This window comes from Capsicum annuum, chromosome 6 (assembly GCF_002878395.1).
Source record: "Capsicum annuum cultivar UCD-10X-F1 chromosome 6, UCD10Xv1.1, whole genome shotgun sequence".
Taxonomy (NCBI): Eukaryota; Viridiplantae; Streptophyta; class Magnoliopsida; order Solanales; family Solanaceae; genus Capsicum; species Capsicum annuum.
Genome location: NC_061116.1, coordinates 158,429,821 through 158,456,225, shown reverse-complemented (window position 1 = coordinate 158,456,225; position 26,405 = coordinate 158,429,821). Strand labels below are relative to the sequence as shown.

The 26,405-nt window shown below is 33.1% G+C and overlaps 1 protein-coding gene and 1 pseudogene across 1 annotated transcript; one reads left to right on the top strand and one right to left on the bottom strand.

Annotated features, from left to right (window-relative positions):
* Window positions 1–284: 284 nt before the first annotated feature.
* Window positions 285–14,728, top strand: LOC107874967 (annotated as a pseudogene).
* Window positions 14,729–19,387: 4,659 nt separating this feature from the next.
* Window positions 19,388–23,595, bottom strand: LOC107873137 (40S ribosomal protein S15-4). The gene is made up of 4 exons (XM_016719876.2): window positions 23,375–23,595; window positions 23,133–23,281; window positions 22,586–22,643; window positions 19,388–19,938 (listed from the first exon to the last, which is right to left on the bottom strand). Exons 1-4 carry the CDS (start codon window positions 23,375–23,377, stop codon window positions 19,690–19,692), a joined length of 459 nt encoding a protein of 152 aa, XP_016575362.1. The 5' UTR covers window positions 23,378–23,595; the 3' UTR covers window positions 19,388–19,689.
* Between the last annotated feature and the right edge of the window lie 2,810 nt (window positions 23,596–26,405).

Sequence of the window (26,405 nt, the reverse complement as noted above, 5' to 3'; positions counted from 1 at the left end):
AGATGCACTCGCCTGTTGAGGTAATTTTTTATTTTTTTCTGTAGTAAGTATCAACACTTCTTAAATCTTGAGTCCGCTACTTATATGTCCACATGTCACCATGCCATACGCTGAAACTTCACAGCAAATTGAAATAATTGGTATATATGCACATAAATCCATGTACATGCTCCTCTTATTTGTTAGCACCACATTATTCCAGCTGTGTGAATACTGTTTCTCTCTCTCTTCAATTTCCATAAAGCCATATAGTATCATTGTTTTGTATAATTTGAATGGTAGAGAAGAAAAATTAAGAAGAAAAGCAGCCATAATTTTGGCAGGAAAATAAATATAATGGACACTGAGCTATGTTTGGGGCTGCCTGGTGGTGGAGAATTAGTAAGAGATCAAAATAAAAATATTAAGAAAAGAGGATTTTCTGAAACGGTTGATCTCAAACTCAACCTTCAATCCACTGATGAGAAGGATCAAAAGATGAACATTAATACAGCAAAGGACAATTCTTGCAACAAAGAGTCAGTCAAGCCACCAGCTAAGTGGGGAAAAATTGGCAAAAACTACTTTTCTCAAAATTATTTTGTCAAAGAGACACTAAATTTCTTTTTGAATTATTTTTTAAGGTTAGGGTGTAAAAGTTGAAAAAAGTAGGCGCATATGTGGGTCAAGGGATCATTGTATCATTTTTCTAACTTTACAATTTTAACATAATACACTAATACTCATCCACTTATTCCAATATTAAAAAAAAAAAAAAAAAAAAACTTCTCTCTCCTCTAAATTGTCTTCCAACTCCTGCTTTCAAGAACTCTTCTCCCCAAACATCATTTTCATTTTTCCTTCTTCTGTAGCTGCTAAGAGCTCGTTGTTGCTTCATAAGGTTAGTTAAAATCATGTTTCGATCATTTGTAGATCCATTTAAACAGATTTCTTTGCTAATGATTCGTAGTGATGTAGAATTTTATTTTTTTTTGAATTTGGTTGATTAAGGAGTTTTGGTTTAGTTTCGATTTTTTTTTTAGCAAAGAAGTGTTGAATGGTGGGATAATTTTGGCATTTTGATTCGAATAATGACCTGTTTCTGTCCATAGACCCCTGGTATATGAAATCGACCCATGGTCTATGAAATCAAAATACCTAAAATGAAATCAATTTTTAGATGTATGAAATTCTTTCGAAATATGGTTGCTAAAATAGCGGAAATTGAAAGATTCATAGCTAATTAGTTTGATTAGGTGCCCTAATTTGAATTTTAGCAATTGTTGTGTTTTGATACTGCATGTTAGATTTTGGTTCAGTTATTGATGTGTGTAGCGAACTGTTTGATGGTGAAAGAGTTATTTTGGCATTTTGATTTGAACAGTGACTTGTTTCTGTCCATAGACCCGTAGTTTATGAAATGAGAATGCCCTAGATTGAAATCAATTTTTAGACGTATGAAATTCTTTTAAAATATGATGGCTGAAATAGTGAAAACTTAAAGATTAATAGCTAATTAGTTTGATTAGGTGCACTAGTTTGATTTTGAAAATTTGTTCTACAGGTGTAGATTGTGTTGAAAATGGATAAAAAAACTCATCCATCCTGAGGAAGAAAAGGAAGGTAGGAAAGAAGCAGTTGTTGAAGGTGAAGAGAAAAAAAAACTGAGGAAGAAAAAGAAGTGGAGAAAGAAGCAGCAGCGGCTGCAGGTGCTGAAAAAGAAGGAAATGAAGTTGAAGATGTAATGGAAGAAATAGCAGACAAAGAAGGAGGAGAAGACAAAGAAGTTGGGTTCATAGATATCGTTGATGAAATCAACAATACCTATGTTGATGATGAGGAAAATAGGAAAAAAGATGTTTGAATGTTAATATTGTTAATGTGTTGAATGATCTGTTGGTAGGATATTTGAAACATTCTTTTATTTCATAGAATTAGTATTTAATCTCTCGTGTACTACTTGCATAGTCTATCATTACAATCTGCTCGATTTTCAGTTGAGGTGTTGATTGATCGACTATGATTCTATCAAAATAGTATTAACATTGTAGAAAAATAGAAGTATTATTATTTATTCAATATCACTACATCCATGTTACACTTTTTCAAAGAATGAATACTAGTATTATAGCACATAACATCATTTTTAGATCATTCTCCCTTTCTTCGGTCAAATTCAATTTTTGTTTTAGTTGATCCCTCTCTATTTGGGTGTCATGTAGCAATACTTTAAGGTGATCCCTTTTTTCTTCGGCTTCTTTGAACAAAGTCATAAGAAAATCTCTATTTTCTTCGCTTTCTTGGAGCCTTTGTAGTAGATTAAATTTTGTCAAGCGATAAAAATTTGATGTCTCGGATCCCGAACTCAACGTTGATGGATTGCTTGGAAGTGATAGCTCATCGAGCTATTTAAAAAATAAACATGCGCCATTATCCTAGAAAATAAATTATAATTACATAATGATTAACTTAACATTATAAAAAAGACATACACGGCTCACCTTCTCAATTGCATAGTTATAAAATTTGCAACTTGGATTTGAGTCTGTGCATGACGTCCTCAAGACAGCCGCACTCCCACAATGACAAATTAGAGTCTTTTTAGAATTGAATGTTTGAGATGCTTGAGACATTGTAGAATTTTTAAATAAAAAATAAAGTGGATGAAATAAAATAATGAGGGAGTGACGACTTTATATATGAAGTAAAAAAGAAGTGTTAAGTACAAAATTAGCCATTTGTTATCGTTGGAACAATAATTTTATTTTTGAAATTGATGGTGACACTTAATAGACAGTCGTAGATCATGACTTATGTCAGCCATCAACGAGATACTAAAGTCTACCGTAGACACGCGTAATCGATGGATCCTCAATAACATGTTTAAAAAAAATATCAGTAAAAGATATACTTGTGCTTTGAGGGTCCATCGACTCGTCCGTTCTATCATAGACCTACACCTTAAGGAGTGCATCGATGGATCTCTTAATTATGCGTAGACTACGGTGATCTATTTACACTGCTATAGACCAATACTTGGATGTTGTTCAAAAAATAATAAATAAATTAAAAATAAATGTAGGGTGGATTTCTATACATGTGAAGGAGTGTAAACAAGTCACACAATCATATTAGAGTTTATATAAATTAAGGGTGATGTATTAAGGAGCGTGTGGATGGGTAGTGTTTGAATGTTCAATCTCCTAATATTAATGTTTCTCAAAGCACAAGTATGTATTGATGATGATGATTGTTCAACCACTATCCATTCCACGTACTCTTTTGATTTGGGTGTGGTGATTGAAGGAGTATGTGGAATGTGTATTTATCAAATACAAAATATATCCTAAAAACATACTTGAACTTTGACAAACATTACTCTTAGGATTGAATATTCAATCACTACCCATCTACACACTCCTTAATACACCACCCCTAATTTGTATAAACTCTTATATGATTGTATAATTTGTTTACACCCCTTCACATGTGTAGAAACTCACCCTACATTTATTTTTAATTTATTTATTCTTTTTTTAAAAACATCTAAGTGTTGGTCTATAGCATTGTACATAGATCAACATGGTCTACACATAATTAAGAGATCCATGATGCACTCCTAAAGGTGTAGGTCTATGATAGATTGGACGAGTCGATGGACCCTCAAAGCACAAGTATATCTTTTACTGATACTTTGTTTTGGGCCAACATCGATGCTAGTCTATTAAGTACCACCAACAATTCAAGATTGTCTATTTAAATTTATTTTAATTTAATTATTTTCTTCCACCAGCCCCAAAAATATGTTATTATCAGTTTAAATTATTTTTAATTTAATTATTGTATTCCACCAGCCCCAAAACATGTTATTATCAATTTAAATCTATTTTAATTTAATTATTTTACTCCACCATTTCCAAAACATGTTATTATCTATTTATATCATTTTTAATTTAATTATTTTACTCCACTAGCCCCAAAATATGTTATTATCTGTTTATATCATTTTTAATTTAATTATTTTATTTCACCAGCTCCAAAACATGACCCATCGATTCACATAGTCGACGAGCGACTACTATGTTAGGTCAAAGACTGATGGAGTATACGATCGATGATAGACTATATAGACTATACGATCTAACAATGCATAGATTTTTAAAACATTGTTTGCATAGACGAATAACCACAAAAAAATAACAGTCACAAAAAAAGGAAAAACATAATGTACAAACTGAAAATACTTATATTGATTGAACTTGTTCATTGCATTACATGGATTTTAAGCAAAAAAGGCAAAATTGAAGAAGTTTTCTTCTAACAAAATCCTATTATGAAAGCTTCTTCAGCAATGAACGATACAAAAAAAAAACTTAAATACATAAAGTAAAATGAAAACCTAAACTAAATTAGGGGGATGCTGGGGGATGAAGTAGTCATTGCCACTCATGCCAAGCCTCTACAGAATTGGTCGGAGAAAACAAGCAATACATTGGAGCTCACGGTCCAAATATGCTCGGTCTTTCCCCAGGCCGTAGAAAAGCCGATCAAGGTCATTACGCAGCAGCAGCAGATCATAGTGACGAGGTGGAACTCGAAATAATAATCAAAAATGCCTCACCGTTGCTGCATCTAGTAGCATTTTGAGTTCTTTCTTGTCGGCGAATGTTTTATCAAGATAGATTCCGTGGTGAAAGAATGTCCTGGTTGTAATTTCGTTTTACGGTTTTCTTCATCATCTTACGAGTCCGATAAAACGTCTTCCATATGCATAGAATCATCTTCCATATTAATAGGATGATCGTTATCGTTCTCATAATCACTGAAATCGTCATCGACTGCCGAGCGCAAAAGTGGGGGTTCTGATGAATTTATCGGTCCTTCGAAGGACCTCTCAATTACATTTATCCATAAAATAGGCCTAAATCTATCTGCATCAACATCCATCATATACATCAGCACACATACATCACTATTTATGATCGTAGAATTCACCTTTTTCCTCGAATGTATTAGATAACCAATCATCATGTCGCCCGACACGTAATCTAGATCCCTTCTCTGTATTACGCTTGCAACCAATTCATCGTACGAAATATTGCGACGAACAGCAACAAGGATTGTCACCTTGGTAAAAGATCTCCATTTTCAGTATTTGGGAGTCTCCACCCATTCTCCCATGAAATCACCAGAAACCAGAACAAATTCTGCAATAGACATCATGGAATTAGGCTTTGATCGACGGTAGATTATGCTTATGGTCTAGGTTGGGTTATATGCATGGTCGATGAACGAAGATCAGTGATCTATGACTGTACAGCTATCCATATAAAAACCTTGAAATTGCAAATATTACTTCTAATCAACGATTGTTGGGTTTATGGAATAGAGAAATGAACTTGGAGTCGCATGAGCTGCTTTAATGTACTTTCTAAAGTGGTTTTGAGTAATGTGATTGGTTTCAAGCTTTTTAATAATGGTGGAAAGTGTGTTTGAGAAGAACCAAACAAATGGGGTAACAATGGGTGCAATGGACAAGCTTATGATGTTTGTGGACTGATTTAGAGGTGATCGCTGAAAAATAACGCCGGAAAAGTGATCGGAATCGGAGCTTTTTAGAGGAAAAAACAATCACCTTCTATTTTTAGCTTTTGAATTTTTTTTATTTAATATTTTTGAAAACCTAGATTTTTTTATATATATAATGGTGGATGATGGAGTGGGTTGAAGTGTATTATTTAAAACTTGTGGATGAATTTATTAAGTTGAAAGTATTGGGTTAAAGTGAATTATTATAAAATTTGTGGGTGAAGTGGTTAAGTTGAAAAAGTTGATGATAATGTGGATTTAAGTGTCCTTTTGACAAATTTTTCAAGAAGAATATAACTTTGACAAAATAGTTTTCAATAGTGTCCTTTTGACAAACTTGTCCAGCTAAGTGAGTCTTTTCTTCTTCTTTTTTTCTCTTTACATAATATACATGACATATTACTTCATACGTATTTAGGATTTAATTTTGTGGTTTAAGAGTCGAGTTCCAATTATTATGGTAACAACCTTGTTTGAGCTATCGGTTCATAATCAACAGTTTTAATGGTTTCACAAAGATAAATTCAGGCCTAAGCTAAAAATTATGGATTGAATAATACTATTGAATACACCCCCAGTATTAATTACTCCCTCCTTTTTATTTATGTGCCTTTGTTTGACCAAATAAGAAGTTTAAAAATCTAAACAAGACTATGAATCTTGTTATCTTAAATTAGAAGTGTATAAATTAACTTAGTAATATATAAAAATGAAAATAAGAAAAATAAGTTTCAAATGAGGGCACTACCAAAAAAAGAGAGGAATTAGTGACAGACACATTATATTGTTGAACAAAACAATTCTGTCACTAATCGTTTAATTTGCTGCAGACTATTTAAAACTGATTAGTGATGAATTTTTGAGTTAATTCTTCTTTATCTTCTTTAGTAGTGAGGGTAATACTTGTACTCAACAACCAAACATCTAAAAACGAACACAATTTTCATGACAAATGACTTTTATCATATTAATATTTAATTTGTTTTATAAAATTGCAGGGCTCGAGTGGTGGGTTGGCCACCAGTGAGATCTTTTAGAAAGAATGTGATGTCTCAAAAAGGCAACAATAATGAAGAAATTAGTGAGAAGGGGTCAGAAAGAACAATAGCATTTGTGAAGGTCTCCATGGATGGTGCACCTTACCTTTGTAAGGTGGACTTAAAATGTACAAAAGTTACCAACAACTCTCTGATTCTTTGGCCAAGATGTTCAGCTCCTTTACTATGGGTATGTATGGCAATAATTTTCTATTCTAATAATTATTTTATGTGCACTAATATAGTATATAATTATTCAACATCACTAGGTTATAAGTTACAATAATACTTATTGAAAGAATATATTTCTTAATGAATATAGTTTCCAATACAATTATATATATAGTTGTACATCTATAAATGAGAAGATAAGGCTAAACTTCTAACAGTAGTTATCCTCTTATATACAATAATAATCCATAAGAATTTAAATAATTAATTGCCACTTATCACTCCCCCTCAAGCGATGCATGATCTGGAAGAATGCAGAGCTTGTCACGTAGGAACAACAATCTTGGTGAAGAAAGTGCCTTGGTCAATAAATCAACAAGTTGATCTTGAGTAGGGACGTATTGAACCTGAAGAACACCTGCGGCAACCTTTTCACGAACAAAGTGAATATCAATTTCAACATGCTTGGTACGAGCGTGCTGAACAGGATTGAGTACCAGATAAATACTGCTAATATTTTTACAAAAAATTGTAGAGGAAGAAGGAGAAATATGAAGTTCGCGTAGAAGCGAATGCAACCACGTTAATTCAGCAGTTTCATGAGCAACTGCTCTGTATTCAGCCACGACACTTGATCAAGAAACAACATTTTGTTTCTTAGAAGACCAAGAAATAAGATTTTGACCAAGAAAGATGCAGTATGCTGAAGTAGATCAACGAGTGGCAGGGCAACCAGCCCAGTCTGCATCACTGTAACATTGTAAGCTGTTAGTAGATCCACCAGGAATAAATAACCCATGATCCATAGAACCTTGCAAATATCGCAGAATTATTTTGACGGCAGTATAATGAATGGCCAAAGGAGAATGCATAAATTGAGATACTTGATTAACAGCAAAAGCGATGTCTGGATGGGTAAAAGCTAAGTACTGGAGACCACCAAAAAGGCTTCGGTAAAGTGTTGGATCAGAAAAAAGAGGAGAATCTCCGGAATAAAGTAGAGACTTAGGAGAAAGAGAGTTGAAACCGGTTTTGAAGATAACAAATTTGCACGACTAAGGAGGTCTTTTACATACTAGGACTGACAAAGAAAATAACCTCCATTGCGAGCAACTATAGAAATACCAAGAAAATAAGTAACTAAACCTAAATCATTCATGAAAAATTTAGATTTAAGAGTTTGAATTAAAGACTTAAGTAAAGAATTAGAAGAAGCAGTAAGGAGAATATCATCAACATAGAGAAGAAGAATAGCCATGTTTGAATTATGTTTGTAAATGAAAAGAGATGGATCAGACATACTATTTTTAAATCCATTTCATAAAATAAAGGAAGTGAACCTATGAAACCATGCTCGAGGAGCTTGTTTTAAGCCATAAAGGGCTTTGTTCAACCGACAAACATGATGAGGGAATTGTGGATGAGCAAAGCCAGTAGGCTGCTTCATGTATACCAGTTCGTCAAGATTGCCATGTAAAAAGGCATTCTTAACGTCTAATTGATGGACAGACCATTTCTTAGATGCGGCAAGGGCTAAAATAGTGCAAATGGTGACTGGTTTCACCACTGGACTAAACGTTTTATCATAGTCTAGTCCTTGTTGTTGTTTGTAGCCTTGGGCTACAAGATGAGCCTTAAAACGCTCTAGAGAACCATCAGATTTTTGTTTTATACGATATACCCAATGACAACTAATAATATTGACATGCAGAGGAGGTGGAACTAATGTCCAGGTGCGATTAAACATAAGAGCATTGTATTCATCGGCCATAGCACGTCTCCAATTAGGACACTTAGAAGCTTCCGTAAAAGATTAAGGTTCAGATGGAAGTGTAGAGGAATGAGAAAGAAGAGAAACAAGGACTCAAGGCTTGAGAGACCCAGTTTGCTTACGGGTAATCATGGGATGAGTCTTTGAATTAGACGGTAAGGTTGGTATTTGATCTTGAGAAGTAGAATTAAGAGGTAAATAAGTGTGAGGACTAACATTTGGAGAGAAATATGGGATGTCTTGTTGACCAGCTATTGATGTGGAGGTTGGAGTTTGGTGTCTAGTAGGTGGAGGAAAATTAAAATGAATTTTGAGGTGGCTGATGAGATATAGGAGAAGAATTTTCAGCATTATTAGGAGATAAAAAACATGCACTTCTTTGAAAATTAATGTCCTGAAAATTAGAAGATGCCGTTGAAAATAAAGGAGGAGCAAAATTAATTGAAGAGGGAAGTTTAAATTGACTAGAAGGGCTAGCTTGCGATGAAGTTGAGCCGAGAAGATAAGGATAAGGAAAGAAATCCTCGTTGAACCGAACATGCCTAGAGATAAATACTTTGTTAGTTGTAGGATCAAAACATCTATATCCTTTGTAGTTGGAAAGATAACCAATAAAAACGTAATGTTTTGAACGAGGACTCAACTTATTAGAAGAATATTCACGTAAATTGGGATAACATGAACAACCAAAAGCACGTAGATGATCGTAGGTAGGAACCTTTGCAAAAAGAGCTTCAAACGACGTTTTAAATTGAAGTTTAGACGATGGGAGGACATTTAAAAGATAGACAGTTATGTTTAATGCTTCAACCCAAAATTGAGAAGGAAGAGATGCTTGAAATAATAATGAACGGACCATATTTAAAATTGTGTGATGCATTCGTTCAGCTTTACCATTTTGGTAATGAGTGTGAGGACAAGAAATATGAAGCAAAACACCATTATCATTAAGAAATGAATGAAAGTCCTGGAGTTTAACAAACTCCGCAGCCCCATCACATTGAAGAGCCTTTAATTTTGTAGAAAATTGGGTCAAGACATAGGTATAAAATTGCTTAAACATAGAAAAAGTATCGGATTTACGCTTGAGAGAAAATACCCAAGAAAACTTTATGAAGTCATCATGGAATAAAAGATAATATCTAAAACCAGTAAAAGATGCAACAGGGGAAGTCCAAATATCACTATGAATTAATTCAAATGGAGATGAAAAACAAGAGCAAGAATCCATAAACGGCAACTTCTGGTGCTTGCCAAGTTGACAAGTAGTACATAAATTCTCTAAACTTTTGAATGAAGAACAAGGTAATTTATTGGCCCTAACTAAACTAGCTAAAATAGCAGAGCTTGGATGTCCTAGACGACGATGCTAAAGATTTGGAGAGACACGAGCAGCAGCAAGAGCAGAATGAAAGGTCACAGCAGAATCACCACAATGAGAAGAAATTGCATAGAGTGGTCCAGAACTATTGCACCGAAGTAGGGGCTTCTTCGCCATGAGTTCCTTAATGGAAAAAACAAAAGGATCAAAATCCATGGAACAATTATTGTCCGTAACAAATTTATGAACGCTTAGTAAATTAGTGGAAAAATGAGGAACAATAAAATATCTTTAAGCGTAAAAAGATTATTAGAGGAAGCGAGAATACCATGTCCAGTGTAAGAGATAGGGAGTTGAGTGCCATTACCTACAACTACGCGATCTGAGCCATTTTATGGAGTAACTGAGAATAAATTGGAAGCATTAGGAGTCATGTGAGAAGAAGCTTCAGTATCAACATACCACGAAGCATCACCAGGTGACGATGCTGAGTAATTGGAATTAACATCTGACACAAAGGCCTTAGAATGCAGAGATGGACACTTACGAGCACTATGATTTGGCTGATAACAAAGTTGGCAGTATATAGTTGCATTAGTGGGTTAAGATGAAATGTAAGAAGCCAGATAGGAAAAGAGAGGAGGACCTAGGATAGAAGGAAGATGAGGACGAGGAGTAAATTGTTGAGGCACCCCATTAAAGAATCTGCCATTCCCTTAATTTTGACTACCACGACCACGACCGCCACTGAAATAGCGGCCAGCATTGGAATGGTGACCACGTCCCCGACCATAGGAGAGAGAAGATTGTTGCTTGGCTGCAAAGGCAGTGGTAGCATTATCCGTAGATGATTTGGATAAACTGGTCAATTGAGATTCATGGAGAAAGAGTAAGGAGCGTACCTCAACAAAAGACGAAAGAGTAAGGAGCGTACCTCAACAAAAGACGAAAGAAGAACACGAGTGGAAATAGATGTGCTCACGGACATATATTAAGAAGGTAAGCCAGAGAGTATTTGGAGGACAAGATCAGAATCAGATATAGGATTTCCAATAGAGGTCAAGGCATCAGCTATGGACTTCACGCGATGGACATATTCATTAATTGAAAGATTACCTTTCTTAAGATTATGAAACTGGACTTTGAGTTGAAGTATTCGAGAACTAACTTGATCGCGAAATAAACGCTCAATTTGAAGCCATGCATCTCTAGAAGTGAGCGAATGATTAGGCTTGATTATTGCTTGAAGAATCTCTTGAGAAATAGTTGCTTGAATCCACGAAAGAACAATGGGATCAAGTTGAATCCATTTTTGGAAGGAAGGATTAGGGACAGAGGTACGATCATCACTCAGAGTAGTAGGCTCAGGACAAGGGAAACTTCCATCAATAAATCTGTAAACACCATAACCTTTGAAAACAGGTAGGAAAAGTTCTCTCCACAACATATAATTTGTATAGTCAAGAATAGTGGGAACCAGATTTTTAATGTTAGAGACAGAAATTGCAGAGGGAGAGGACGGAAGAAGGGAGGAAGCTTCAGTGAGGGAGGCCGATGAAGAAGAAACTGATTGAGTAGAGGTGTTGGAAGTCATTATTCAATAACAGAGAAAACCTAGACGTCTGATACCATGAAAGAATATATTTCTTAATGAATATAGTTTACAATACAATTATATATATAGTTGTACATCCATAAATGAGAGGATAAGGCTAAACTTCTAACAGTAGTTATCCTCTTATGTACAATAAAAATCCATAAGAATTTAAATAATTAATTGTCACTTATCACTTATAACTAATACATTTAAACATATTAACCAACGACTTTTATGGTAGATGGTAAGTATCCTCTGCCTTAATTAAAAATAGCAAGTTCGAATTCGGAAAATGATGTCGCATTTGGTAAGAAACATTTTAATTCGAAGCGGGATCTTTCAGTGTCCATTTGAATTTATCGAACCTCAAAGCAAATTTCTGACTTTGTCAACGGATTAAGGTCAAGCCTTTCTGGAATTCTTTCTATTTAGAAATCTTAATACGAAAAGTTATGATGACTACATTCTAAATGAATTTAAACATTTTCAAGAAAATGGCATATCTAATGGCCAGGCTATAAGTTTATGCATTTTCAAAAGGGAAAAAAAGGGAATCCTGAAAAAAGTAAAAGGGAAAAGTTGGATCTTATAGTATCATGATCATATGGGTGATACAGCCTAGCTTTTAAATATAGGTAGAGTGCATCGATCGATGTTACAAGTGTGTGATATATTGTACTATAGATAAAGTTAGTTATACTCATAATAATTCCACTAGCTTGGTTGTTCATTAATTTTGGGATATATATATATATATGTATGCAGGAAATTTTGGGGCCCAAGGAATGATAGATTTTATCAATGAAAGGAAACTGATGATCTCCTCAATAGTTTAGACTATGTACCCACTTATGAAGATAAGGATGGGGACTGGATGCTTGTGGGAGATGTACCTTAGGAGTAAGTTATTTTATCATTATTTTGTAAGTTCATGATTCGGAGATATGCAAATTTAAATTGTTGACATATATTGCAAGGAAAATTAATACTATCATAGAGGCGAACGATAGATAATAATTACATTTCCAGCACAACATAGGTTACAACTTTTCTAGGCTAAAAAGGTGCATGTGTGACACATGATGCGCATGTACGGCGCACGTACGATGCACGTTAAAGCAAGTTTTATTGAATAGATTTAAGTTTTCTTATTAAGATTTGACTTAAGAATTGTCGAAGATTTAAAATAAAATATGGATGATATTGTTTTTGGGTGAAAGAAAATTGATGGATCTCCTTAATAGTTCTGACTATATACCTACCTATGATTAAGGATGGGGATTGGATGCTTGTGGAGATTATTGGGCATAAGTTCATTTTATCATGATGTTGTAAGGGATTTTAGTATAAGGGATAAAAGTACATAGTTATGAGATAAAACAAATAGAAATTTTTTTGTCTTTTTTGATTGTCAAGTCCATAATAACTTATTTAATGATTAAAAATTAGTATCATGATAAGTTAATTCTTTTCTTTTGGTGGTATAACAATATCAGGATAGTTTATGTGGGATAAAGACCTTAAAATGACCAAATTATTCTCCAAACTTTTGTAATATCACTTTTAACATCTATACAAATTGAAATTGAAGCAGAGTTTGCCACATGCAACAATTGTATTATTGGGCTTCAACTTCAAGTTCAACTTGCTGCATGTATACTTGATATACATAGCAAATATCCAGAGTTGATCGATGCTTGGTTGCCTCTGGGCTAGGATTGTTGATTAGTCATGTAAGTTAGCCAAAAGGAAAAAATAAAACATCTCGAAATCAATTTTTAACTGACAAATTGGTTTAAAGAAAAACATGAGGATACAACGAATGCTATAGGTCATGTCCCTCCTATGATAAGTCTGAATACGTCTTCCTTTTTTATTTTCCATATTGAAGTACTTATGTTTTGACCCCTAATGCCTTTACTTTGCGCGTAAACAGATGATCAGTACAACATCCATGATCTACACAGTTTTTATAGTATATGTAAAAAAAGTTGTGGATGTATCGTCCATGTGTCTTTTTTAGAGTGGAGTATTGACACCTCTAAAATTGGCACATAATTGAACACAAAAATAAAAATGATGAGAATGCACACATAAAAAATAGTTAAGTTAAATAAAAGAGGTTTTGTTTTTAAAAATGAATAAATAAAGTTCTAGAAAAAAGAATATTTATAAAAAGCTAAATAGTGTGGAGGGTATTTTTATAAACAAAAAACTTATTCTATGAAAGAATGCAATTCATATTATTTTCAATACAGCAAACCAAACAGTCAATAATAGATAATATCAGGATAAATCAATTTTATCATAGAGGCTAATGATAGTCGATACACGATAACTTCTCTCAGCACAACTTACAATTTTTATAGAGACTAATGAGATGCACGTGTGGCTCACAATATACATGTGTAATGCATGATATGCACATGTAACGCCCATGTTACACACATAGAAACTAATTTTATTAGATATACTTAAGACCTCTTATTAAACTTGACTCTAAGATTGCTAAGGATTTAGAATAAAATGGGAATGATAGATTTTGTGAATGAGAGGAATTAAACTGATGGTATTCCTCAATAGTTCTAACTAAGAACCTACCTATGAAGATAAGTATGGGGACTGAATGCTCGTGGGAGATGTACCTTGGTAGTAAGTTCATTTTTATGATTATTCTCTAAGTTCACGAGTTGGGAGATACGTGAATTTAATTCGAACCACTGACATCTGTTGTAGGATAAATGCCAACGATAGAATCAACTTCCCCTAAATAACACAGTTTACAACTTTCATCATCATACTTAATTGAACTATGACTATGGCTAATTTCTGCGAATTTATGGTTTTATGTGGGATGTTTGTTGATTCATGCAACCGTTTACGTATAATGAAAGGATCGGAAGCCATTGGACTTGGTATGAGTTTTTCCTTTCTCTTTTATGTTTCAAAAAATTAATACCTCCCATTTCTTTTCTAAAATTTCAAATATTTGGAAACAAATTCGATTTATGTAAATGACTAATATTAGAGAAGGTGAAGTATTTTTCTTGATCTTCCCTAATTAATGTTTTCTTGAATATTCTCAACACCAAGAACCATGGAGAAATGCAAGAACAGGAACTGAGCAACTTGTCCAGCAACTCATGGAGACTCAAGAATGTTAATGAAGCAGCTGTTAATCCATGGTGTCTGTATTTTTATTTGATAGTGAGTAGTATATATAGATAATTCAAGAAAAGCATCGGACATTTGTAATTGGACAAGAAGCAATAAACCAAAAGAAAAAAAAAATCGTCTCGCTTGTTAATTAGTAGTAAAATGGGCTTTGTTTAATTATTGTCCCTAAAGTTTATTATTTTTATTTTCATGTTTGAGTTGTTGTTACTTATCTCTTTTCCATTATATATTCTCAATAAGAATTTTTCACTATTATACTTATTTTATATACTTAATTTTTAAAATATTTTACTTTAGTTAAGGATCAATCGGAGACAATCTCTCTACATTTTATGAAATAATTGTTAAACCTAACAATAATTGTGTACAAATTATCTTTTTGTAATCTACTTGTAAAATTACAATGAGTATTTATTGTTATTACTGTTTGGCTTGTTGTTCAATGAGTATTGTCGTTATTACTGTTTGTCTTGTTGTTCTTGTCCTCGCTGTCTTAGTGATCGAGTGTTTTATTCCTTCATTTAAATGCTATTTCCTTTTTCTTTTCTGGTTACCAAAATTTTCGTATCATGTATTTTGATTGTTTTAATCTTTTCCTCCTATTATTTTTTATCAATAATTATTTTATGGAATTATGAATTATCAATGAAGTTTTTGTTTTGAGGGAACAAGGCCATGTGCATGTTGATGGGGATTCCAGTTCCCGACTTCCCGGCCAATTATTTAATATTTTGTTTATTTAGTGCAATTTCCGTGTATACAATAATTCTAATTTGGCTGGTTCATGCAAGGGATGGAACTCCAGCCTTTTAATGGGTTAGAATTTTGTATTGTGCGTATACTTATAAAGAAATTTAATAAGTGGAGTTTAAGTTAAATGATGGTTTCAGAATCGAATTATCGTGCCCTTTGTCCACTCTCGTGACGGAAGCCCTCGAGAATTTTTACGCCCAATACAGATAGGGGGCAGAACGGAGTGAGGGGACCTCTCATGAACGACTGCTCCATGATGAACAGTAAGCATGGCGTCATCTGTGAAACTTCCGCCAAAGGCCATCTCGTGGGGAATACCATTTGGAGGCAACTTCTCTGTTCAAAGGGCTAGGGTGACGTGGAAGAAAAGGACGGCGAATATATTGGTTTCGAAATCGAGAGGGCGTCATGCGAAAGTTATTAGTTGCAAATTAATATGGTGATAATTTAGATGACAAATAAAAATATACTAAAAATATATTATTGAATATAATTTGGTCAATTGACGTACATATTAAAAACTAATATTATTAAAAAAATATAAAAACAGTGGAGAAGTTTTCCCTAAACAAGACTGTTTTAAGGACTTAATTGTGGATGCTATTGTATTATGGTATGACAAGGGATTTTTATTTATAGATGTACAAAACATTTCCTCAAAGAAAGAGGTTTGCCAAATATGGAAAAAATTTATATTTTCCTTTAAGAAAAAATAAAAGTATTTATAGTTACTTCTATTTTCCTTACAAGAAAAAAGTAAAACTTAAATTTGGTAAAAAAATCGAAACAAAAATCCTAACAAATCTCCCCTTTTTGGCTTGATTTTCTTGACTTAACCCCTCTTCTTCACGTCATATACATAATTTTGGTTCTTAACATAATCCTCCCCTTTTTGGCTTGATTTTCTTGACTTAACCCCTCTTCTTCACGTCATATACATAATTTTGGTTCTTAACATAATCTTCATTTATGTCTGCTGTTTGTCATGCTTAAAAATTGAGTCCTTTTGAGTTAAAAATATATTATCCCTTTTGGGTTAAAACTATTGGAGCCCTAAATAGGATTAAAAGAGAGCTTTATTTTCAAAGATGTGACAGCAGGATTGTTGAAAATATGATTGAAATATCTTCTCCACATGTAGTTAGACAAAATCTTCATTATCATCCAATTGATTGCAAATTGATTAGAACTGCCTTGAACTTGTCTTCAACCTCGCTTTACCAAACCGCTGGATCTTTGAACCATAGGCTTTGATACCACTTGTTGGATTCGAAATCGAGAGGGCGTCATGCAGAAGCTATTAGTTGCAAACTAATATGGTGATAATTCAGATGACAAATAAAAATATACTAAAAACATATTATTGAATATAGTTTGGTCAATTGGCCTACACATGAAACAATGGGGAAGTCTCCCCTAAATAAGACTCTTTTAAGGACTACATTGTGGATGTTATTGTATTATGGTATGAGAAGGGGGTCTTCTATTTATAGATGTATAAAATCTTTCCTCCAAGAAAGAAATTTGCCAAATATGAAAAATTTTATATTTTCTTACTAAGAAAAAGTAAAACTTAAATTTGATAAGAAAATTGGAACAAAAATCCTAACAGAACAAAGGCGTCAGAATCGGTCAAGTACGCCGACACGTAAAGGATATTATTGGTTGGCACCTGCTAAGACACCTGACACTATGTCATTAGCTATAGTACTATGGGCATTCTCTCGGAAACCCGTTCCATTAGCTACAAGTCATTCATTATACTCTATAAATAGGGATTTCAGAGACCGGTCATCTCATCCTGAATAATACAAACCGGTCATCTCATCCTGAATAATACAACATACTTTTTACTTGCTCTCCTAGCAGTAGATTTCTCTTTACATTCTTGCTGGAGGAGATCATAGCTCTCAAGGAATGTCACCAAGGGCTCCATTCCATAGATTTGTTATAAATTATCGCTTTAGTTATCCTTTCTTACGTTACATTCAGTCTTTCTCTGCATAGATAATCAATCCATTGGTACATGGATCATATATAAATAGAGTTAGATTTAACATACATTTTCTGGACCTTATACACAAATTCAACTAATATCAATTGCAGGGTAAACACAAGAAACAAATAGTGTGAAGATGAGCAATAATTAGATGAAATTAAGTATATTCCTCAAGCCAGCACAAGTTCAAATTATGTAGGCAACAAAAGTGTTCCACCCAAATTTCACAAGAAAATGACATCAAAAAATTCAAGAAACTGTAAAATAAAGTCCAAAAGCTATTTATACTTCGGCTAAAACAAGGGATAAAAATTATACTCTACTACTTAATATGCTCTAAACTGTACCTCAAAATGAAATGCAGGCCGAATTAGCTATATTTGGGCTTATCATTGGTTTATGATTAGGGTATCTTGACTTAAATTCGTGGGAGCCAATGGTTCAGTTCGTCTTTTAACCTGGTAACTTCTTAAAATTTCATTAGTCTATTGTATAAAAAGGAGCAGCCGGTGCGATAAAGCTACCGCTATATGCGGTATTCGGGGAAGGACCCCACCACAAGGGTGTATCGTACGCAGTCTTACCTTGCATTTCTGCCAGAGGCTGTTTTCAAGGCTTGAACCCGTGACCTCCTGATCACATGGTAACAACTTTACCAGTTAGTCCAAGGCTCCCTTCCATTAGTCTATTGTATATGGCCAAAAGTACTGTAGATATTTCTAAACCATCTCGATTGATCTTGATTTTTCTTTGAAATTGGTTAGATTTGGTAAAATTTACAAAATCTTATCTAGAAATACATAAAGATCTCAATGATAGTAGAAGATCTTATTCTAATACTTTTGGAAGATACTTGCTTTTGAAGTATCTTTGTGATTTTTTGTGTGGTAACCTTTGCTTTGCATCTACGAGTACATGATTTGCAAGTTCAGTAAATATATCACTAGTATATATTAGAGTATATTGTATGTGTGTGTTTGTGCGCATTCACATACAGTAGGTAATTTTTCCTATTATTTATTTCTATTCTTCTTATCCAACACTTGTGAAGGGTCTATGCATATGCAACATTGTTTGGCAGAAGAGTCCAAGAAAGCCTCTTCATTCCACCTACCTACACCCACCCACCCCACCAAGAGAGAGAGAACTTTTCTGGTGATGTTTGCTAACTTCTCTCTTTAGTGTGTTCAGTTTTATGTCTATTCATTCAAGATTTTTATTTGACAGATAGGGGCAGCAGAGGTAATAAAGCAGTGGGAAGAAATTCTAAGGTTCAAATAAGCGTATGTAGACACTAAGTAGTGCGTTTCTTTTTCTTTGTTTGGTGGAGAGTTACACCTATATTAAGTGTCTTTGTTGTGTTTGCATTTTATTACTGTACACTTTCCCTATCTTCAAATAACGTTATACATCAACCAAAGCCATTTGAATGGAGTCAAATAAAATAAAAAAATACATTTTTTAAAACTCAAAATAAAAAGAGCTATAGAATAACTTTACATTCTCTTTGCTTTTTTTTCTTTTGATTTCCAATTTGGTCACTTTCTCTTCAAGAAACACTTGGGGCATCTTAAGGCTTCAATAGAAATGATTAATGACATTCCACTCTTGATGTCAAAAGACATCATTCTTACTGGCATGTCTAGCTCATTAGACACCTTCCCAAAATGGCACATGCCATTGACACCAAAACATGTTACAGGTTCAATTTGCTTCTGAATAATTCTATCTTATGAAGCTCGGCATATGCCACAAAAAAGAACCTAATAATTCAGAACACATCAATTTCAGACTATTTTTTTAAATTTAAGAACCCTTAAAGGCACCATTTAATTCCACGACCTAAACTTCTGCAATAAAAATTGAAGACCAACTCCAACATGTCCCAGGATGCACAAGTTCAGTGGCGATCACACAAGATGTTCATGAACCATAATTGAACTGCTAAGAAACCAGGAAAAGACATGAATGTGCAAGGAAATCAGGAGAGAACTTGAACGTAAAAAGACCATCTTAAATTGAGCATTTAAAATAAATAAGTCTAAGGACACAAAAACAAATAACAATAAAATTTATCAGCGGACTACAGTTATTCCAAACTTAAACTCTTTCATAATCCCCGACCTTCATCAAAACTCTAGCAAAAGACGGCACAAGATAACCTAACATCCCACATTACTTCACAGGAATGAACCTTGATGAGTGAGTAGCACCAATACCGGGTTATTCCAAGCTTAACTCTTACATAATCCAAGACCTTCATCAGACAGCGCACAAGATAACCTAACATCCATATTACTTCAGAGGAATGAACCTTGATGAGTGAGTAGCACCAATACCAGGTCTTCCATGCTTGACAGGCTTGTATGAGATTGAGAACTCAGCCAGATAGTGGCCAATCATCTCAGGCTTGACCTCAATCTGATTGAATGTCTTCCCATTGTAAATCCCAATGATACTTCCAATCATCTCAGGAACAATAATCATGTTCCTCAGATGAGTCTTGACAGGCTCTGGCTTCTCACCTGGTGGAGCCTCACGTTTCTGCATCAAAATACTGAAATGAATAGGCATCATACTAAACTAAGAATAGGCAATATCACATTAATGCAACTAGGACTCATACAAGACAGGAATGACATAAGGAAAATAATACGATAAATCAAGGAAGTTTTCATTTCAATTGAAACATGAGAAAAACATGAGAAAACCAATGTAGGATATGTCCTAACTTGGCAGCAACCTGGAGAAGCAATGTAAACATCAAATCTGTTATGACATTGGGGTTCACTACACATAAATTCTCCCACTTCTACTTGATCAATAAAATCAGATCTCCCTGAACTACCAGCCCAGAGCAAATTTTCAGAAGAAGTGCCAGCCAAGGAAATTACTTGACAACCTTGTCATGCTATCCGCAAGTCACTCCTTTGGAACACATTTCAGCCTCCGCCATTAAAATTTGAAAGGCAGAGTGAGCCGAAAGGAGCAACTTATTAAGGTTCTGTTGGACACATCTGAAGCTCAGAGTAATGCAACCAAGAACAGGAAACAAAAATGATTTTTCACTCGACCAAAATCCATTAAGTACAGATTTTGCATCAAAATGGGACAATTGTTATCTAAAACCAAGCATCATCTAGATACAGCTATCAACTGTGCATACCAAAGTAAAATCGAGTTTCAAATCACAAAACCAAGCAGAAGTCTTTTCTAATATATGTTCTAAACAGACTTTTCGTGCATATGTTCAAGTGTTTTTCCAGACTCTACCATCGGGAGGTAACACTAAAGACATTTTACAAGTCAGCCAATTTCTTTTTGGGATCTTTTCCCAGTTATCATGTGCCTATATTTGAGATTCTACTAAATATGTAAAAGTTCCACTGATTTGCACCAAGAGAGCTGAGGAAGTACCAAAAAAGGACTAAGGTTCACTTAAATATAAAGGAAACCCAGAGAGTCTGCAAAAGAAACGTCAGCCAGAATCAAATATATTTGGATTGTCTTGAACTTTAGTCCCTTTGTAATGACACTCATTTAAATAATTATCCTTCAATTTATGTGGGAAAGGTGCCAAATCAGTCAAAATGTCAGCCAGAAGAAAAGAAATTTTTTACATTCCAACAAGTACAACTAGTCCACCACTACCTCCTCCACCCTATACCTTCAATAGTAGAAGGTTTCAAAATATGGTTGTCACAAAGATGATCATACATTGTGGATTAGGCTGATGGCTGAAAAAAAATCAAAACACTTGAAAGAAATGGAAGACTATGCATAATCCATCCAATATTACTTGGACTATAAGTACTCCTCTCCTCATGAAGTCCATCTGTCTTATCAATGCAAAGCAACCATGCAAAGGATTGCCTTTGCTATCACAGATCCTCAAAAGAAAGCTAGATACATTTATGTACAGCTGAATGACTATCTTAAGCTTTATCAAGTTGTATGATGTAGCATTCCAAAATATCCCATCGCCAAGAACGGTATAGAGAAACTACTTAAGCAGTAATCTATCATAAAACAAGTAAAAGTTGGTCACTAAATGTAACATGAAAATAAGTTCCACTCAAAGGGACTGATAGTTTATGTGTGTCGATTTTTTTAAGAAGATGGAGAGATTGAAATGTCTCTCAATGATTCATCAAGCATGGAAGGGCTTTAAATGGCCAACCTACAACAAAAAAATCTGCATAAATTCAAAATTAAAAAACCTAAAATATCTCAACAAACTAAGACAACCTAACAGTAATTAAAAATTCAAATCATCCTAAAACTGGGAAACTTATTAGGCTAAAAATTACTGCAATAACTAAAGAAAAATTTCAACACTCCTTTGCTTTAGTTATTGCAATTTAAAAAAATCCTAAATTTTTACACTAGTGCTGAATTCTTTTGATTTTTTTTAACTTGCACATTTTTTATATTGATCTTTCTTTTCTTCTTTCTTTTTCTTCTTGTAGTTTTGTGCTTAAAAAGGCGAATGACACTGCCTTGTCGAGAAGCTCTTCTAAAAGTGTTTCAATCTAGACAAATATAGGATTTGCAAAAAGTTGGTGTAAGGATTTTTCTTCCATCACAAAATCCCATAAAATTAGCTTTCAAAAATGTGATTTCATTTTCACAGACCAAATTTGATATTATTGATAGGTGAAAATTGTTGGAGCATTGAAAGAGAGACTCTTGCTTGTTATGGTTGAAAAGTAGGTCAAAATTGATGTTGGTAGAAAATCGCTAACTCTTTGAAAATAAGCACAGGTTAAAAATGGGTTGAAAATAGCTCTTACGTGTTAAAAAAGGGTTGAAAATAGCCCTGGCGGGATAAAATGGTTTGACAATATCCTTCACGGGTTAAAATGATTTGAAAGTAGTTCTTTAGATGAACGCATAGATCCTGTAAGATCAATGAGACTATGATACCACTGTTAATTTTTTTAAAAGATGGGGCTACATTGAAAGTGTTGACTACAATGTGTCTCTCAATAATTTTATTAAACATAGAAGGGCTTTCAATAGCCAACTTACAAAAAAAAATTGCATAAATTCAAAATTCAAAAACCTAAAATATCTCAACAAACTAAAACATCCTAATAGATATTTAAAATGTAAATCATTCTAATAAGTAGGCACTTATTTAGCTAAACATTACTGCAATAACTAAAGTAAATTTCAACAATATGCCTACCGCCTTGCGCAGCTTCTTGATCAAGGCCATTGGCTTCCTCTTCAAACCTCTCTGGAACCTACAACAAATAAAAACCGCTTAACAAGACGCATCAAAAAATATCCCCACACATTGGGGGAAACTACAGAACGAAAGTTAATACAAATCAACAAAACATAATCTGACTATACAGTAACATAAAGCTACATCAATAATAGAGTTGTACTCCCTCTATCTTTAATAGCCTGTTTGGGTACATAACAATGAAAAGTCTCATTTTATGTAACTACTATTTGGTATGATCGGCTTGTTACCTCTTTTTTGGTCTCAATTTGTCTTTATCTTATTATTTAATAATCTTATATTATCATTTATACGACCCTTTTATGGTAGCTCAAATCGTGCCATTATGTGACAACGAAAAAATATACAATTAAAACATTGTATTCATTAACACAACACAATACAATACATGATGTATACAACAAATCATTTTTGTAATCAAATAGCTAGGTTTGGGGTAACACTAAATATTCATGTAAATATGAAAATGTTAGTAAAAATTCACCTTCTGCGGGGACGAGCATTGAAGAGCTTGACGAGTTCGTCAGTGGACATGTCGAGGAGAGCATCGAGATCGACACCTCTGTAGCTAAACTTCTTGAACGTCCTCTTTTTGGGCTGTCCTGCTGTTGTCACATCGGTTTCAACATCCGCCTGTATAATCAAACAAACAACAGTCAGGAGACAGACGCAAAGGCATCTGAATTGAAGCAGGAAAATGTGAATGTTTGAAAAGGAGTTAGTTACCATGATTGTGGAGATGGAATCGTCAACCTAGCAGTCTGGGAAACTCTCTCAGTCTCAGAAATGGGGCTAGGGTTTTGGGCCGTCAGGGAGAGGAGACTAATTATCTTAACAGGGATGAGAGATTTTGGTTGGGGGGCTTGGGCTTCCGGGGTGGGGGGGGGGGGGGTTAGAAGGGCTTTTTGATTGACCTAGTGTGTAATCATGGGTAAAGGACATGGACCGTCCACGTTTTAAAAAAAATGGCCACATTTGAAAAGGTGGACATAGGTTGTCTAGTCGGTTAAACTATTTCCTCTTTTTTAGTTATTTGATCCAATTGATCAATGCAATCTCTATACTCAATTGATACACTTTTATATCACATTGATACACCTTTATACTATATTAATACACTTTTTAACAAAGAGAAAGGAAATTCTATACAAGCACATGCAGTCCCTATACCCAATTGATATTCTTTTATATCATATTAATACACCTTTATATTACACTTGCAGTGTCCATATACTCAATTGATACTTTCTTATACTAGATTGATACATTTTTAGAATGCATGTAGAAATTATATCGAGTCGTATAAAATATGTATCTAAATAATAATTATAGTTAAAAATTGTATAGAAAGTGTATAAAAATGCTATAATTATTATATAGAATATATATATATATATATATATATATATATTAGAAACTGTATCGTTATTATATATAAATATATATCTTTAACAATTTTATTATATTAAAAGTATATGATATTGTATTTTATTGTATAAATAAGTAAAACTAAACAAAACAAATATATATCTAATGCATATCTCATGATGTCTACATATGCATGTCGAATTCTCCCCAAATAATATATTTTTGAAGAATCAGACACAGATGCGTAATATTTTTGAAGAGTCCGAGCAACTTAGCTAAAAAGCAGTAACATGAAGAACAAGAGTTATGAAACATGAAGCATGAATAGATTTGACGGGGAACACGGGTCAGAGATCCAAAAGGTGTAGACTCGTAGAATCATCATTCATTGTTGAATCTGGATCCCTTTTGGTGGGTCTCACAGCATAACTTATGTCTCCAACGCATAACATCCATCCTTTTTGGAGAAAAATACATATCCATGCACTGGATTTGTGTAGTACTGCAATGGCTAAAAGTAGGAATTATTTTAGTGGCTAATTATAGGTAATTAGTTTTGGGTGGCTATTATGGTGAAATTATTTTAGAATGAAGTGTTATTTTTGTCCTTTCTCCTTGGGTATAACCTGAAATTAGTCAGCCCAGAATATTGGACTCAAGATTGGCCCGAGTGCACAAATACTTGATTTTGGAGCGGGAAAATTGCAGAAATAGCAACTATGGAGTCTTTATTGAAACTTTTATAGCAACAGTTTCATAATTACGAAAAATAACAAATTGTATTTTATATTTAAGTAAACTGTTGCTATACAAATACATATACAACAAGATTTACTGCACCTGTTTTACTCAAATTAGTTGAGTTAAATAAGGAATAATTATCTCATCTAATTAAATTCTCATAAATCAAACCCAAATATGAAGATTATTATTTCTATGATCTCTTTTTCTTTTTCATTTTTTTCTTTCCAATTTATTTTCTCTCTTCTACTTCTTTTTTTTATTCCTTTTTCTTTTTTTATTTATTTATTTCTTTTTTTCTTTTTTCTTTTCTTTTTTTTCTTTTCCCATTTTTTTTTCGTTTTCTTCATCTTTTTTTCGCTTTTGTTTTTACACTTCTATTTCTAGTTTCTATTTCTCTTTCTTCTTTTTTCCTTTTTCACTTCTTTTTTTTTATTTTTTTTCTTTTTCTTTTTCTATTTTTTTTTTTTTTTTTTTTTTAGTCTTCCATCTCTATCTTTTATCTTTAAAAGATAAATGTCTATATCATACATACATATTCAAAAATTATACAAAATAAATAGACATACAGGTCTGCATATGTATTTACGATAAAAAATATGCATATTATCTGTATATGTATTTATAGAAATACATATTTGACTCACATGTATATATAAACATATATGAAACTAAATCTCTATAATAAAAATGACAATTATATACATATACATATAGGTAATAAAAAAAATATATGATACATATCTTAAACAGTAAAAAAATCAAATAAGTACATATGTTATCCTTTAAAATGACATAGTATGTACGGTTCAAAGATAAATTCAACACCGTATAAAATACATATAGCTCTGCATATGTATTTACAGTATACATACCAGATCCATATGTATATTCTTATTTTATATGAGTCACCTTTGTATTTCGCAAATACATATGAAGATATATAGTATAGTTATGTTTGTTACTGTTTAATATGAATATGATATGCATTCGTAAATACATATGAAGAGAAGTGAAAAAAAAAAAAAAAAAGAAAGAGAAATAGAAGTGTAAAAATAAAAGAAAAAAGAAATAAAAAGAAATAAAAAAAGAAGAAGAAGAAAACGAAAATAGAAAAAGAAAAGAAAAAGATACGAGAAAGGAAAAAAAAATGAAAAAGGAAAAAAATAGAAGAGAGAAAATAAAGTGGAAAGAAAAAAATGAAAAAGAAAAAGAAATCAAAATAAAAAAATAAAATAATAAAAAATAAGACGAAAAAAAACTAACAAGAAAAAAAGATAGAGATATAAGAGAGTGAAAGACAGTAATGATGTTTTACTTTAAAATCTTGAAGATCATGGAGATAATTATCTTCAAATATGAAAAAGAAAAAAAAAAGAAAACAAAAAATAAAAAAAGGAAAAAGGAAAATAAAGAAGAGAAATAGAAGAGAGAAAATAAAGTAGAAATAAAAAAATAAAATAAAATGATGACAAAAATAAGATTAAAAAAATGGGTAAAAGATATGACTATATTTGGGGGAGGTGTAATAGTTGAGTGAAAATAGAAAAATGTAAAGTAGTGATAGTAAAACATGCACTTGCCTAGTTAATGAGTAAAATAATATTACCTTTGCTATAAACTGTAATTTTACAAAAGTATTGCTATT